The 15,124-nt window shown below is 40.4% G+C and overlaps 1 protein-coding gene across 9 annotated transcripts in view; it reads left to right on the forward strand.

The window, feature by feature from the left end:
- LOC116825693 (dystrophin) overlaps positions 1 to 15,124 on the forward strand; it is a 1,328,444-nt gene that overhangs the window by 919,266 nt on the left and 394,054 nt on the right. For all 9 annotated transcript variants that reach the window (XM_075059803.1, XM_075059815.1, XM_075059808.1 and 6 more), the window contains one exon: positions 10,367 to 10,556. In XM_075059803.1, coding sequence (XP_074915904.1) covers positions 10,367 to 10,556 — 190 coding nt within the window. The remainder of the gene's footprint in view (positions 1 to 10,366; positions 10,557 to 15,124) is intronic.

Consider the following 15,124-nt stretch of genomic DNA (forward strand, 5'->3'; position numbering starts at 1 on the left):
AAAGGGTGTGTCCACACTACGGGATTACTTCAAATTTACAGAATTCAATTTTGGGCAACTGAATGTATAAAGTCGACTGCATGCGGTTACACTAAGAACATTAATTCGGTGGTGGGCGTCCATGTACCGAGGCTAGCGTCGACTTCCAGAGTGTTGCACTGTGGGTAGTTAGCCCATAGTTCACGCAGTCTACCCAGCCCATTGGAATTCTGGATTGAGATCCCAATGCCTGATGCGGCAAAAAACATTGTTGCTGATGGTTCTGGGTACAGCCTCACCCCTCCCTCCATGAAAGCAACAGCAGACAACCATTTTGTGCCTTTTTTCTTGGGTAAACTGTGCAGATGCCATACCACGGCAAGCGTGGAGGTCCGCTCAGCTCAAGATAGCAGTCATGAACATTGTAAACACCTCATGCATTATTGTGCAGTCTATGCTGAACCAGGACCTGAAAAAACAGGTGAGGAGGAGGTGGCTACGGCAGCGCAGCAACGAGAGTGATGAGGACATGGACACAGAATTCTCTCAAACCGCGGGCCCCGGCGCTTTGGAGATCATGCTATTAATGGGGCAGGTTCTAGCCATGGAACGCCGATTTTGGGCCTGGGAAACAAGCATAGACTGGTGGGACCGCATAGTGTTGCAGGTGTGGGACAATTCCCAGTGGCTGCGAAATATTTGCATGCGTAAGGGCACTTTCATGGAACTTTGTGACTTGCTTTCCCCTGCCCTGAAGTGCCAGAATACCAAGATGAGAGAAGCCCTCACAGTTGAGAAATGAGTGGCGATAGCCCTGTGGAAGCTTGCAACGCCAGACAGCTACCAGTCGTTCGGGAATCAATTTGGAGTGGGCAAATCTACTGTAGGGGCTGCTGTGATGCAAGTAGCCAAAGCAATCACTGAGCTGCTGCTACCAATGGTCGTGACTCTGGGAAAATGTGCAGGTCATAGTGGATGGCTTTGCTGCAATGGGATTCCCTAACTGTGGTGGGGCGATAGATGGAACCCAAATCCCTATCTTGGCACCGGAGCACCACGGCAGCCAGTACATAAACTGCAAGGGGTACTTTTCAATGGTGCTGCAAGCACTGGTGGATCACAAGGGACATTTCACCAACATCCATGTGGGATGGCTGGGAAGGGTTCATGACACTCGCGTCTTCAGGAACACTGCTCTGTTTAAATGGCTGCAGCAAGGGAATTACTTCCCAGACCAGAAAATAACCTTTGTGAACGTTAAAATGCCTGTAGTTATCCTGGGGGACCCAGCCTACCCCTTGATGCCATGGCTCATGAAGCCATACACAGGCAGCCTGGACAGTAGTCAGGAGCAGTTCAACTACAGGCTGAGCAAATGCAGAATGGTGGTAGAATGTGCATTTGGCGTTTAAAGGTGCGCTGGTGCACATTACTGACTCACTCAGACCTCAGCCAAACGAATATCCCTATTGTTATTGCTGCTTGCTGTGTGCTCCACAATCTCTGTGAGAGTAAGAGGGAGACGTTTATGGCAAGGTGGGAGGCTGAGGCAAATCATCTGGCCACTGATTACGCACAGCTAGACACCAGGGCGATTAGAAGAGCACACCAGGAAGCGCTGCACATCAGAGAAGCTTTGAAAACCAGTTTTATGACTGGCCAGGCTCAAAGTGTAAAAGTTCTGTTTGTTTCTCCTTGATGAAAACCCACCCTCTTGATTGACTCATTCCGTGTAAGTAACCCACCCTTCGATCACAGCTTGCTTTCTAAGGAAATAAAGTCTCTATTGTTTAAAAATAATGTATTCTTTATTAATTGATTATAAAAATAGGTAGAGAACTGACAAGGTAGCCTGGGTGAGGTTTGGGAGGAGGGTAGGAGAGAAGGAAAAGGCCACTTCAGAAGTTCAAAATAAGGACAGCCTTTTGCTTGGGCTGTCTACTGAGGCGGAGTGGGCGGGTGCACGGAGCCTCCCCCCGTGTTCTTACATGTCTGGGTGAGGAGGCTATGGAACTTTGGGAGAGGAAAGGGCGGTTATACAGGGGCTGCAGCGGCAGTCTGTGATCCTGCAGCCATTCCTGAAGCTCCACCAGACGCCAGAGCATGTCAGTTTGATCACGCAGCAGCCCCAGCGTTGCATCATTTCTCTTCTGATCTTCCTGTCACCATCTCTCATCTCGAGCGTCTCTCCTCTCCTCTTGTGTCCTCACGTTGGTCCCTCATGTCCTCACGTTCACTGTCATCTTTCCTGTACTTTGATACCAAGTCCTTCCACTCTTTCAGATGAGCTCTTTCATTGCGGGTCGATTCCAAGATTTCACAGAACATTTTGTCTCGCATCTTTTTTTTCCCCCACCTTATCTGAGATAGCCTTCAGGACGGAGGAGGGAGACTTGAAAAATTTGCAGCTGCAGGAAGGAGGGAAAAAAGGGAGAGAAGTATTTAAAAAGATACATTTTACAGAACAATGGTTATATTCTTTCACGGTGAGCAACACTACTCACATTACATAGCACATGTGATTTCAGTACATGGTCACATTTTGCATCTTAATATTGAGTGCTTGTGGCTTTGGTGTTAGAGATCACAGACGCAGGTCCGGGCAACAGAATTCGGCTTGCATGCGGCCATGGTAAGCCATTGTCTTTCGGCTTCTGCAGCCTTCACAAAAGCAACACCCTCCTTTCCCACATACCAGGCAAAGCCTGGTGAGTGCTGCGGTTTTCCTGTTAACGTGCAGCAGCAGAAACCAAACTAATCCCCTCCCATCCAATTATCTGGGATGATCGCTTTACCCCTCCCCCCACTGAGTGGCTAGTATCAGGGAAGATCCCTGTTAGCCAAACGCGAAAAGCTCAGCGCCAGTCGCCCCCTCCTCCCTTGGCTAATTGCAGGGAAGGATTTCTTTTCAGCCATAGGCAAACAGCCCAGTACGAATGGCCACCTCTGTCCCTTTAATTAAATCCCATATTTCAACCAGGTTACCATGAACGATATCACTCTCCTGAGGATAACACAGCAAGATAAAGAACGGATGTTGGTTGAATGCCAGCAAACACCGGGACCATACGCTGCCAAGCTTTGTCATGCAGTGATACCAGATTACTTGCTACTAGCATGGCGTGGTAAAGTGTCCTACCATGGAGGACGGAATAAGGCTGACCTGACCAGAAACCTTCTGCAAAGGGTTTTGGAGTACCCCCAGGAGAGCTTCATGGAGATGTCCTTGGAGATATCCGCTCCATCCCCAGGCATGTTAACAGACTTTTCCAGTAGCTATACTGGCTGTGAATGCATCCCAAGTCCTGAGGGCAAATTTATCATTAAAGAAAGCTTGCTTTTAAACCATGTTTTATATTTACAAAGGTACACTCACCAGACGTCGCTGCCATGGCTTCATGGTCTGAGATAATGCCTTGGGAGGGTTGGGAGGGTACTTCAGTCAGGCTGAGAAAAAGATCCTGGCTGTTGGGGAGAATGGAGTGCTGTGTGCTCTCTGCAAGCTCGTCGTCGTCCTCATCATCATCATCATCCCCGTCCGCAGAATCCTCTGCCGTGGCTGAGATTACCCCCTCCTTGGAATCCACAGCCAGGGGTGGGGTGGTGGTGGCGGCCCCCCCTCGAATTGCATGCAGCTCAATGTAGAAGCGGCATGTCTGCAGCTCTGCCCCGGACCTTCTGTTTGCTTCTTTGGTTTTCTGGTAGGCTTGTCTGAGCTCCTTAACTTTCATGTGAAACTGTAATGAGTCCCTATTGTGGCGTCTTTCCATCATGCTCTTGGAGATTTTTTCAAATGTTTTGGCATTTCATCTTTTGGAACATAGTTCTGTTAGCACGGAATCCTCTCCCCATATAGTGATCAGATCCAGTACCTCCTGTATGGTCCATGCTTGTGCTCTTTTTCGATTCTTGGACTGCATAGTTACCTGTGCTGATGAGCTCTGCGTAGTCACCTGTGCTCTCCCCGCTGGGCAAACAGGAAGTGAAATTGAATCGTTTGCAGGGCTTTTCCTGTCTACCTGGCCAGTGGATCTGAGTTCAGATTGCTGTCCAGAGTGATCACAATGGTATACTGTGAGATAGCTCCCGGAGGCCAATCCTGTTGAATTGTGGCCACACTAACCCTAATTTGAAATGGCAATGTCAATTTCAGCGCTACTCCCCTCATGGAGGAGGAGTACAGAAATTGATTTTAAGAGCCCTTTATGTCAAAGTAAATGGCTTCATTGTGTGAACGGGTGCAAGGTTAATTCAATTTAACACTGCTAAATTTGAACTAAACTTGTAGTGTAGACCAGGCCAAAGTGTTAGTTAATGTGATTCTAATTCTAAAATCTGTATCTTTTAAGATAGTTTGAATAAATTAGCTTCAGTGTTTGAAGATGATTCATCTCTGAAACACGCACCTACATTTCACTATATATTTTTTCCTGTGTACTAAATAATTGATCATTGATTATTAGCGGTTAAATAGACCCAATGGCCTGTAATAGGATGTTAGGTGGGGTGGGATCTGAGTTACTACAGAGAATTCTTTCCTGGATGCTGGCTGGTAAGTCTTGCCCACATGCTCAGGGTTTAACTGATTGCCATATTTGTGATCAGGAAGAAATTTTCCTCCAGGGCAGATTGGCAGAGGCCCTGGAGGTTTCTCGCCTTCCTCTGCAGCATGGGGCACGGGTCACTTGCTGGAGGATTCTCTGCACCTTGAAGTCTTTAAACCATGATTTGAAGACTTCAATAACTCAGACATAGGTTAGGGGTTTGTTACAGGACTGAGTGGGTGAGATTCTGTGGCCTGCGTTGTGCAGGAGGTCAGACTAGATGACCATAATGGTCCCTTCTGACCTTAAGTCTGAGTCTATAAATCAACTCCTTTTGTCTTGTATAATGCAAAAAAAAAAAATTGGGAATTTTAAAATATTTACATCATCCTTTCTGTTAAACTGTGACAAGCTTAAGTATTTGACTTCCTAACATCAGGACATAGTATGAAACACCTGTTCTTAATACATTTATGACAGTCCACTGGGATATGCTCAGTGTTTTTGTTGTTGTTGTTTTACTTTCTGCAGTGTTCATTTATTCTTATGAAAATAAGGAAGAATATCTATTGTGACAATGTCAGGCCAGATGGCTACAGGAGAGTGGTCCTGTTGGGATCCTGGAAGTGGGCAGGCTTCCACCTGCCCACTGCTAAAGGACCTCCACCAGCCTAAGGTCTGGGATCTCAGTTAATTACGGGGGAACAACTAAAGATATAACAGGGACAAGAGTGAGGTCACAGGGCTAAACAAAGGGAACTTGATGGGGACACCAAGCAGAGAACCCCAGACAGCGCCCAGTGCTCCTCAAAGGTGTCAAGGGAGCTGGCAGATGCCACCCAGAGGAATTGGGATACATGAGCAGACGGAGGATGGGAAATAGGCCCCGCTGTCGCAGTGGGTTATGTGCTTTTTGTAGTTTACATTGGAATAATACTTTTAACTTGTTATCCTGCTTTTAATCCAGGAATTTAAAAGCACTGTTTAAACATTAAGCCTCACATAATATACCTTGTAAGAACATAAGAACAGCCATACTGGTCAGACCAAAGGTCCATCTAGCCCATAATCCTGTTTTCCAACAGTGGCCAATGCCAGGTGCCCCAGAGGCAATGAACAGAAGAGGTAATCATCAAATGATCCATTCTTTGTTGCCCATTCCCAGCTTCTGGCAAACAGAGACTAGGAACACCATCTCTGCCCATCCTGGTTAAAAAAAGAACTAGGTAACTTCGTGGAGGATAGTTCCATCAATGGTTATTAGCCAGGATGGTCAGGAATGGTGTCCCTAGCCTCTGTTTGCCAGAAGCTGGGAATGGGTGACAAGGCGACCTTTTCTGTTCATTCCTTCTGAAGCCCCTGGCGTTAGCCTCTGTCAGAATAGGATACTAGGCTAGATGGACCATTGGTCTGACCCAGTATGGTTGTTTTTATGTACTTTGTGTTGTATGAAGTTTAGGATTGTTGAATGAAGGTGTCTGAAGAATATTTTTTACTGCTGCATGGTACTTCTAAGATTTCTCCTCTTCTGGGTTCTGATGGAGTATGCACGTTGTTTATTGCTCCACCCAAGTAGTCTGGCAGCTGTGTAACACCCAATTCCTCCCTATGAGGAGTCCTACCAAGAGAGATGAGGTTGGGGTTTTTTTTGTTTTGTTTTGTTTTGTTGATGGCTAAATTCTAGAAGGAGGACTGAGTCTCAATTGGCAGTGCCTCAAAGAGCAGAATCAAAGACTTACAGCTGAGCCAAGTTGCTTTTAAACTCTTAAATAGGTTGAGCTGTCCTTATGAGAGCCAGAGAGGAAGCGGGATGTTGATTGATTCTTTCTGAGTCAGGTTAGGGAGTTCTAGAACAGAAGACCTGTTGTTTTATGTTGGTTTTTGTTTTTATACTATTGTTCAGAGTTTATGGACTACTGAGATATTGGAAGGGACAAAGCGTCAGATACTTTATCAATTTGTGTCAATCTGGTTGAACACGACCACCAAAAACAGCCTAGAAACTGTAAAGAGAGATGGTTTGTATTTCTTAACCTGGATCTTGAACTGTTTCTCCAGCTGTTCAGAACTTTCTCTGCCATAGAAATATGATCCTTTGTTTCAGCCTTTGTGTTTAACATATTTGAAAGATTGACAAAACTATTTAAATAAAGTTGGAATGGAAGTGCTTACTTCTGTTACTAGATTCTGTTAATATAAGTGAAACAAATTCATCTATTTTATTCTATATACACAGAGCAGGAATTCCTGAAACCACTCTAAGAATGCTATTAACTCTTTTGTAGAAAACATTTTATTGAATAAACCACATTAAGGAAGCAATAAAAAAATATGAGTAAAACTGTAATTATCTGGATCCCCTTTTGGTAGGAAAGAGACATTAAAGCATTTGATAATTGCATCTTCAGATCAAATTAGTTTCTATGTAAATCTGAGGAACATCCAAACTTCAGATAACCAGTGATTTTGGTTCAAGAGCATTACATTTGAAACATAAACACTTCCCAAATACAGACTTATAACTTTCATATTATGATGGGTTGGATCACAGAAACCCCCTTGGGAAATGCCAAGTGATGTGCCGAGACTACTTCTGCCTCTGCTTTCCCTGCCAGCTCGGGACCCCAGCACCCTGTCTTGCTGAGCCAGACACGCCCATCTGCTCCAGCACAGACCTAGGATCTGAATTACTTCCCCAAAGCTCAGACTTAACTGAAAGCAACTAACAGAAGTGTTCCTGTCTTTAACACTCAGACACCCAACTTCCAATGGGGTCTAAACCCATATAAATCCATTTTACTCTGTATAAAACTTATACAGGGTAAACTCATAAATTGTTTGCCCTCTATAACACTGACAGAGAGAGATGCACAGCTGTTTGCCCCCCCCCCCCCCCCCGGTATTAACACATACTTTCAGTTAATTAATAAGTAGAAAGTGGTTTTATTAAATACAGAAAGTAGGATTTAAGTGGTTTCAAGTAGTAACAGACAGCATAAAATAAGTCACCAAGCAGAATAAAATAAAATGCTCAAATCTATGTCTAATCAAACTGAATACAGATAAGATCCTCACCAGTTCCAGAATGCTCCCGTTTACAGAGTAATCTCCTTTTAGCCAAATAACTTTAGTAGAGCATTTGGTGAGTTCCTGGAGAAAGGAATATTGAAATTAAGTACCTAATCAAGAAACATTTAAAGGACAATGGATCTTGGAATGCTCCAATCCACATAAAAAGTCTATTTGAGGATGTTCAAGGTAGCATGTAAACAATGGATGCTACATGTAAAAACTGTGAGTCATGCATGGCCATGTGACTTGCCGAGGTGATTCCTAAACTCCATCTTGGAGCTGGACTTTGCTTCTGTTAGCTGCTTTCAGTTAAACCTGCAGCTTTGGGGCAAGTGATTCAGACCCTGGGTCTTTGTTGGAGCAGATGGGAGTGTCTGGCTCAGCAAGACAGGGTGCTGGGGTCTCGAGATGGCAGGGAAGGCAGGAGTAGAAGTAGTCTTGGCACATCGGTTGGCAGTTCCCCAGGGGTTTTCTATGATCCAGCCCATCACAGTGGGCACTTGAGCCACTTTTTGATATTACTCATACCAGTGTAAAATTGGAATAATTCTATTGATTTAAAGAGAGCAGCTCAAGATTTGCACATATGTAGCTGACATCAGAATACAGTCCTTCATCTCTTGAAGAAATAATAAATAAATACATTAATAGCCTGAGGCAAAGGATTTTACATATTTCTTTCTTTCCCTGTTACAAAAATGGGTTCAATAATAATAATTACCTTTGTCACAAGGTGATTGAGAAACATGGATTGTGGATTTTAGCTCTGAGTTAATAAATTGTCATTTGACTGAATTGAATTCTCTGCTCTCACATTTCTGAGCTCCGATTGGCTGCTTTAAATCCCTCTGTGTTTCCTGGCTGTATTCATAGTTTGGAAGAATCCTTGATGAAAAAACATGTTAAATAGGTAAAGCACATTAACACCTTTTTTCAGCCTAATTCATATTTTCCTGGTTCAGCAACAGCTAGGTATTAGGTTATGCCTTTTGTTCTTTAGAAACCTAGCCTTCTGGTGACAATGAACAAGATTTGATATTGGCTCTAGCACACAGAAATTGCATGATCTCAGTGTGAATGGGTGGGAAAATTACAGTGTTGGAAAATATTTCTGGGATAATCTGTTGTGCAACTTTCTTTCAGACTACCTAGAAAACTGCATCACTCTTGGACTTCCAACTCAAAAATAAATGCTCCTCAGTAGAAAGTTGTGTAAATTCAGGTCACATAACTGTTCGTTAGCCAGGAAAAAGTAGTTGGAATCTTAATATACGCTATGCTGAAACATCATGCACAAATAATAAGCTAGCTGTTGGTTGACGACTGAACATATGATTGAGCAGTGCAACTCTGGAAATACCTCCCACAATCAGATGTATATGGCAATATGTTTACTGCAGATAGAGGAAGATATATATTGAATTCTGCTGCTTTTTTGTCACACACACATCTGTCAACAGTAGGAGACAATTGTTTGAGAGTCTCCCCAGCAGTAGGATTTGGATGTATAAGAGACCTAGTCTTAACTTCCTTTGCCAATCAGTATATGGAGCTAATATTTAGTTATCAGGCCTTAAACTGTATTTATGAGATGATAAATGTTTAGACTCAACCCTTTTATTATGAATGGTTGCCACTTTCTAAACCTATTCCATGCATTCCAAGCTAATGCAGTGAAGACAAAAGAGGAGGCTTCTATCCTGTATGATAGCAATAACTACACTGCTGAAGTATGTGTGCTCAGCAAAAACATCTCCCATGATGAATAAACAACTCATGCATGAGCAGTGCTGCCACCAGATCTTCAGGAGTTGTTTATTGCCTAGTATGCATTTTACATAATAAAGTTACTGTTCAAATAAATTATAGTTTTGCAAAATAACTGACAGTCACATATTAATAAGTGATGTGTCACATGCAGGTATTTGAATTTTTAATCCATTTTCAGCCTAAGTTTAATAATCAAAAAGTGTGCATGCAAATAGGACATACTAGTTCTGATGGATCAGACCAAATTTACCTAAGGAATTTTCATTACAGGAATGCTTGGTCCTTGAATATTCTTCTTTACCAAATTGTTATGATTTAGATTTTTGCCAAAGGCAGAGAAATATTTTTGAGATTTCAAAGGTGATCTTTTATTAAAAAGCTGATATAGATCTTTTTATGGTTATTTTATGGTACAATTTGTGTAAGACCTTTCTGTATGATAGAGCAGCTTCATGTCCCTTTGAAAATCTTCTGCATTTTTAGGACACAAGGTGATGAATACAGCTCCCAAAGTTTGCAACTTAGAGGAATTAATAATTGCAGTAAACTATCCTTGCCCCTCAATGACCAAAAACTACTTTGTGATTTCCAAAAATTAAACAACCTTGCGGGCAGTAGCAGGCTTATGAGCGATAAGTGAAAAAGCTTTGATCATATTTGAAAGGAATTAACCTTGATTTGTTTGAGTTCCAAAATTCCAGGTACAGTACGTTGTGTTCTTTACCAAAGTAATGTCATTTCCTCTAGATTGCAGTAGAAAAATGTCATTGTGTACCTCCTCCCACCATCCAAAAAGACAGAGATGAACATTAGCTGGGGGGGGGGACATACAGTATGTAGTGCATCATTCTTATGTACATTTTCTTTCTTTATAGTAGCTTATCTACAAATTCTCTTCTCTTGGTTAGTATAGTAAAAACTTGCTGTGGGGTTGTTTTTTAAAAATCTACACTTGTTCTGATTTCTGTGAGTGCTGCATTTGACTGTTTGTGCTTCCACAGGGTTAGTGAGCGAGAAGCTGAACTGGAAGCAGCTCTAAGGCTGCTGCAGCAGTTCTACCTGGATCTGGAAAAGTTCCTTGCCTGGCTTACAGAAGCAGAGACAACTGCCAATGTCCTGCAGGATGCTACACACAAGGAAAGGATACTAGAGGACACGAAAGAGGTTCGGGAGCTCATGAAACAGTGGCAGGTAAGTCAAGTGCTTTAGCTATATAGACCTGCATGGATGCAAGATAATGATTTCTTTGTGCTTGTGCTTGATGTTTAGCTTATTTTAAATTGAAATGAAATTGAAAATAATATCGATTGTGGTACCGATGTTTAAATGTTGCTTTGGGGGATTCCTTTAAAAAATGGGTGACGCGTTCTGATTCTGTTTAACATCCTGGTCTTTCAGTGACTGAGTCATTTAGACACGGAATGAGATACTGTGTGTTTTGAAGCACAACTTAAAACAAACTGAAATAAACTTTGCTGAAACAGATATTTAGATTTTGTATATTGCAGAAAAAATAATTATGGTGCTGATGCAGAGTCTTAACGTAAGAGTTATTGACATATATGAGTGTTTGTTATACATTTCTGATATTTATAGCAGTCCTGTATGTATTGTGTCTAGTTTATTCTCTGTTGTTTAACTAAATTAGTTTTGCTCCATTACTTTCAAATACTTGAAAAATATTAGTCTGGCATTTGGCTGATTTTTGTTAAAGTACTCAGTTGGAATTAAAGAAGATGACCTGTCAGAGTTAATGATCATACAATTTTCAGACAATTGTTTTCCCTAGATAAAGAAGAAAATTGCTTTCTCTACCTTTAATGCTAAGAAAGAGAGGATGGCATGTTTTTTGTTTTTTTTAAGAGGGTCTTGATAAGAAAAGATTCATCTTTACAGATGGACTATTATGGCTGAGGCACTTATATTTGCATTGTGCTCCCTTAATAGGGATATGTGTTCACAGACTTGTTAAATTATTGTGATGCATATAAGACAGAGCTGTATTGTAAAATGTACTTCAGCTTCACCTTGGTAATAAATTCACCCACATCCAAATCTAGAAAATCCGGAGTCTGGAGATGATAATAGTTAATTTGTTTGTAAATTAATTTAAATGTGAATTAATTGAAAATTACAGAGATTGTGTTCCATAAATAACATTAGGTTAGAGATGGTGTTACCTTTTTTCTCAAATGCACTTCATAGTATTTATTCTACTATAACTTGTTTTTCCATTGTAATGCTAATGCATTATTATTAAACTCGATTATACTGTACTTAAAAAGCCAGAAATGCTGCATTCCTTGGAAATCAATTCTGGACCACTTTTTGCTTGAAAAGTAGATTATGGCTATCAAATGTTTTTATTTAAAAAATACTCAAAATTTTCACCCCTCTTTGTCTGACTTTAGTTGGTATGATCCTCGAGAAGTAGTTATGAAAGGGAGATCATGCTGTATTGAATTAGACCATTTATATCCAGTACAATCCATCTCTTTTCACTCTCAAGAATCTGATTTTTTTGGTTGCTACTGGAATTAAAAAGTGTTCCAATTTCTCCTTTTACACTTCTATGTTGTGTGCAGTATTAGCAAGATTTTAATTTGACGTGGTAACTTTTGTATGTCACATAAAAATGGGTAATCCATCAAAACAGTTCTTTGCATAGAGAAGTCTAGTATTTTTATTCTTAAATATAGTTGAAATTATTAGAAATAGAATTATATTTGGCCAGAAACACCATGTTTTCAGCTTGCATTGTTTTTTAAAATTACTGTGGAGGGAGTCATCCTTGGATGAATAAAGAAGAGCACATACAATAAAATATGAAAAGGAAACATTTAAAATTAATGTTAGGCTCAACTTTAAACAACCCACAGAGTAAATGAAATAAAAAATAATTGTACTGTATGTTAAAATAAATTTTTAAAAACCTTGGGAGTTGTCTATTAAAGGAATTTTTGCGCTACCATAACTCTGAATTTGCTTCAAGGTTTTTGCTATGTTTAAAAAATGTCTTCATAATATATGAAGGGCAAAATGTGTAGCAGTTTCTCTGTTTGCTTCCTTTTCAAAACGCAAACACCATTCTGTTCACTGTTTGATCTTGGCTGCTCAGAAAGAGCAGTGATTCTTACATATTAAAAAGAAACATTAGTATGCAAAGACACAGCAGCAGCTGTTTTATTGTCACTTACTCCCAACAGATTCATATATATCTGTCCACCCATGGAACAGTAATTTTTGACTTTTGGTGAAGGCTGATGAGTAGAAGGGGGTAAAATATCTTCACGAAATATTTTTTTTTTCTTTAACTCTCTGTCAATCTCTCTATATATAACTTGATACTTTTGGCTAGACTGTTTGCCTATCACTGTTTATCAGCCACTTCATAGCATGTTTAATCCTCCAGAAAACCTCATGATTCATGAGTGCTGCAAGCACAAGTGGATTAGGAAATGTCTTTCTCTTGAGTGGAATTAATGTGGTTGATGTCGCTGTGGAATTCGTTAGAATTTTTTTCCTCCTCATGTAAGGAACGGTACAGGGTGGGAAAGTGCCTATTCCTTCCCATACTCAACTCCAAGGCATTTTCATTGAGGTAAATGAAGTTGTGCTCTGTGCTTTAAGGGGAAAAAACCCTTTTTGATAAAGGTGATTAGTATGATTTTGTATTACATGAAATCATCATTGTTATAAGAGCCGCTTATAATTAACTTAAAAGTAGTGCATCATTGCAAACCAGAGGACAGGTACTGAGTTTCACTAACTTTTAAGTTCAGGGCTGTGTTTTGAAACAGCTCAAGTGTTTATTTACTTAATACTGCACTACTTATCATGTGTGAGATTTCTGCTTTAAAGACTGGGAATATTCCTCAAATGATAAAGGTCATTCGTCTAGCAATTAAGTATTAATATGTATGGAACTTATCTGGAGAACAAACCGCTAACCTGCATCCACTTCTGTTTGCTCAGTAGCGTATCACTGACTCTCTGGTTATGATGGCAGTATTGCTCACAAATCCAAACCATCATCATAAAAAAATATATGAGCAAATTAATAAATTATTCTTATTATTTATTGTGGGCCAGCTATGTACCTGTTGCTCTACAAAACAGAAAGGTCAGTGGCCCTTATCCCCAGGGACTTATGATATAATGCAAATAAATGCAAATAAATGATTATCTAGAAACATTATGCATACATGATATATACTGTGACGGTCATATCATCACTTGATCAGTGGTATTGAATAATGCGATTAGAATGTATGCAGCACGTTATGCATGTGAAGTAGTCTATAGACATTAACTAATCATCACAAGAACCTGTGATGTTTGCTGGTAAGCATTACTATCCACCTGTGAGAAGAAGCAAGAAGGGAAACTGAGATCAAAGGTGAAGTGACTTGCCCAAAGGCATAACATGAGTAAGTGTCAGAGCCAATATTACAATGCAGGAACTCCTGACTGCAGCTTTGCAATAAATGTTTTTTCTTATCCCATGAATAATTTCCATGATTTAAAAAAATTTTCACATCTCAAATTAGGATGAATAGTCAAATTCCTGAAAATATTCACAAACTGAATGACCCAAAATGAAAAAGAACTGGTTTATTGTAATGTTACATTTTGCTAATTTGGAACATTATTTCAATCTAACCTTTCTTCAGTTTCAATTTATAAATGAAATCCATTTTTAACAGGAAATCCGGAATTTTTCATTGAAAATTGTAAAAACAAAAAGTGTTGACAACTTCAACACTTTTTTCTCAATTTTTTGTGAATTGGGAAACCCAACCTTATTTCACAAAGTTTAAGTTATGATGAATTGCTGTTTTTCACTGAAAAACATTATTAAAAATTTTCCCTGCTAGCTCTACTTCTGACTCCCAATTCTCTTCTCTTTAAAAATAATTATATAGATAGTAAATATTTATCACTGTGGCACACTGATTTAATGGATGGGAAACTTGACTGGATCTGCAAGCTGCCGGACAGTTTTAGGATAAAGGAGGAATGTATACAGGGATAGGCCCGTCTTCCTTGGCATTGCAATTGGACAACCAGAGAGATGCAAGCCAATTGGCTCTTTCCTCCCACAATCATATCTTTAAAGCTTGTCCTGTTTTTTTTTTTCATGCTCCTTGCCCCATTTTTAGCAGAACACATGATCCGTCTATCAGTTATATAGTATAGGGACTGGGTTTTTAGGTTGCTGTGTGCCTAAGTGATTGTTTGTTCAAATAACAAGGAAGTAACTTTTCCCATCTAGGCCAAATTGGCTGGGGCATAGTGGGGTTTCCCCCTTCCTCATAGTGTCATGGAGACACAGATGAAATAGATATAGGATTTAGGAATTTTTAACATTAGAAATTGTATGAATGTCAGCTGGTCACAACATGCAGCAGATGTCCAGGAGCCAGTGACGAGTAAATGCAAGACATGGGTTTCCGCTGATGGACTCCATGTCATTGGGCAAAAGGGAGCCCTGAAGTCCATGCAGGCCGGGTTTCAGTGCCTTATAAAAGCTGCTTTTTTGATTTCGTTTATTTAATGAAAACAACATGTATATATTGCACAACTGTGACCTGTTTTGTCTATTTCTTACTCTTCCCCATTGAGTTATACAACCCAGGGTAAAAGCAGCAAAGAATCCTGTTGCAGCTTATAGACTAACAGATGTTTTGGAGCATGAGCTTTTGTGGGTGAATACCTACTTCGTCAAATGCATGTAGTGGAAATTTCCAGGGGCAGGT

The sequence above is a fragment of the Chelonoidis abingdonii genome, chromosome 1 (assembly GCF_003597395.2).
Source record: "Chelonoidis abingdonii isolate Lonesome George chromosome 1, CheloAbing_2.0, whole genome shotgun sequence".
NCBI lineage: Eukaryota > Metazoa > Chordata > Testudines > Testudinidae > Chelonoidis > Chelonoidis abingdonii.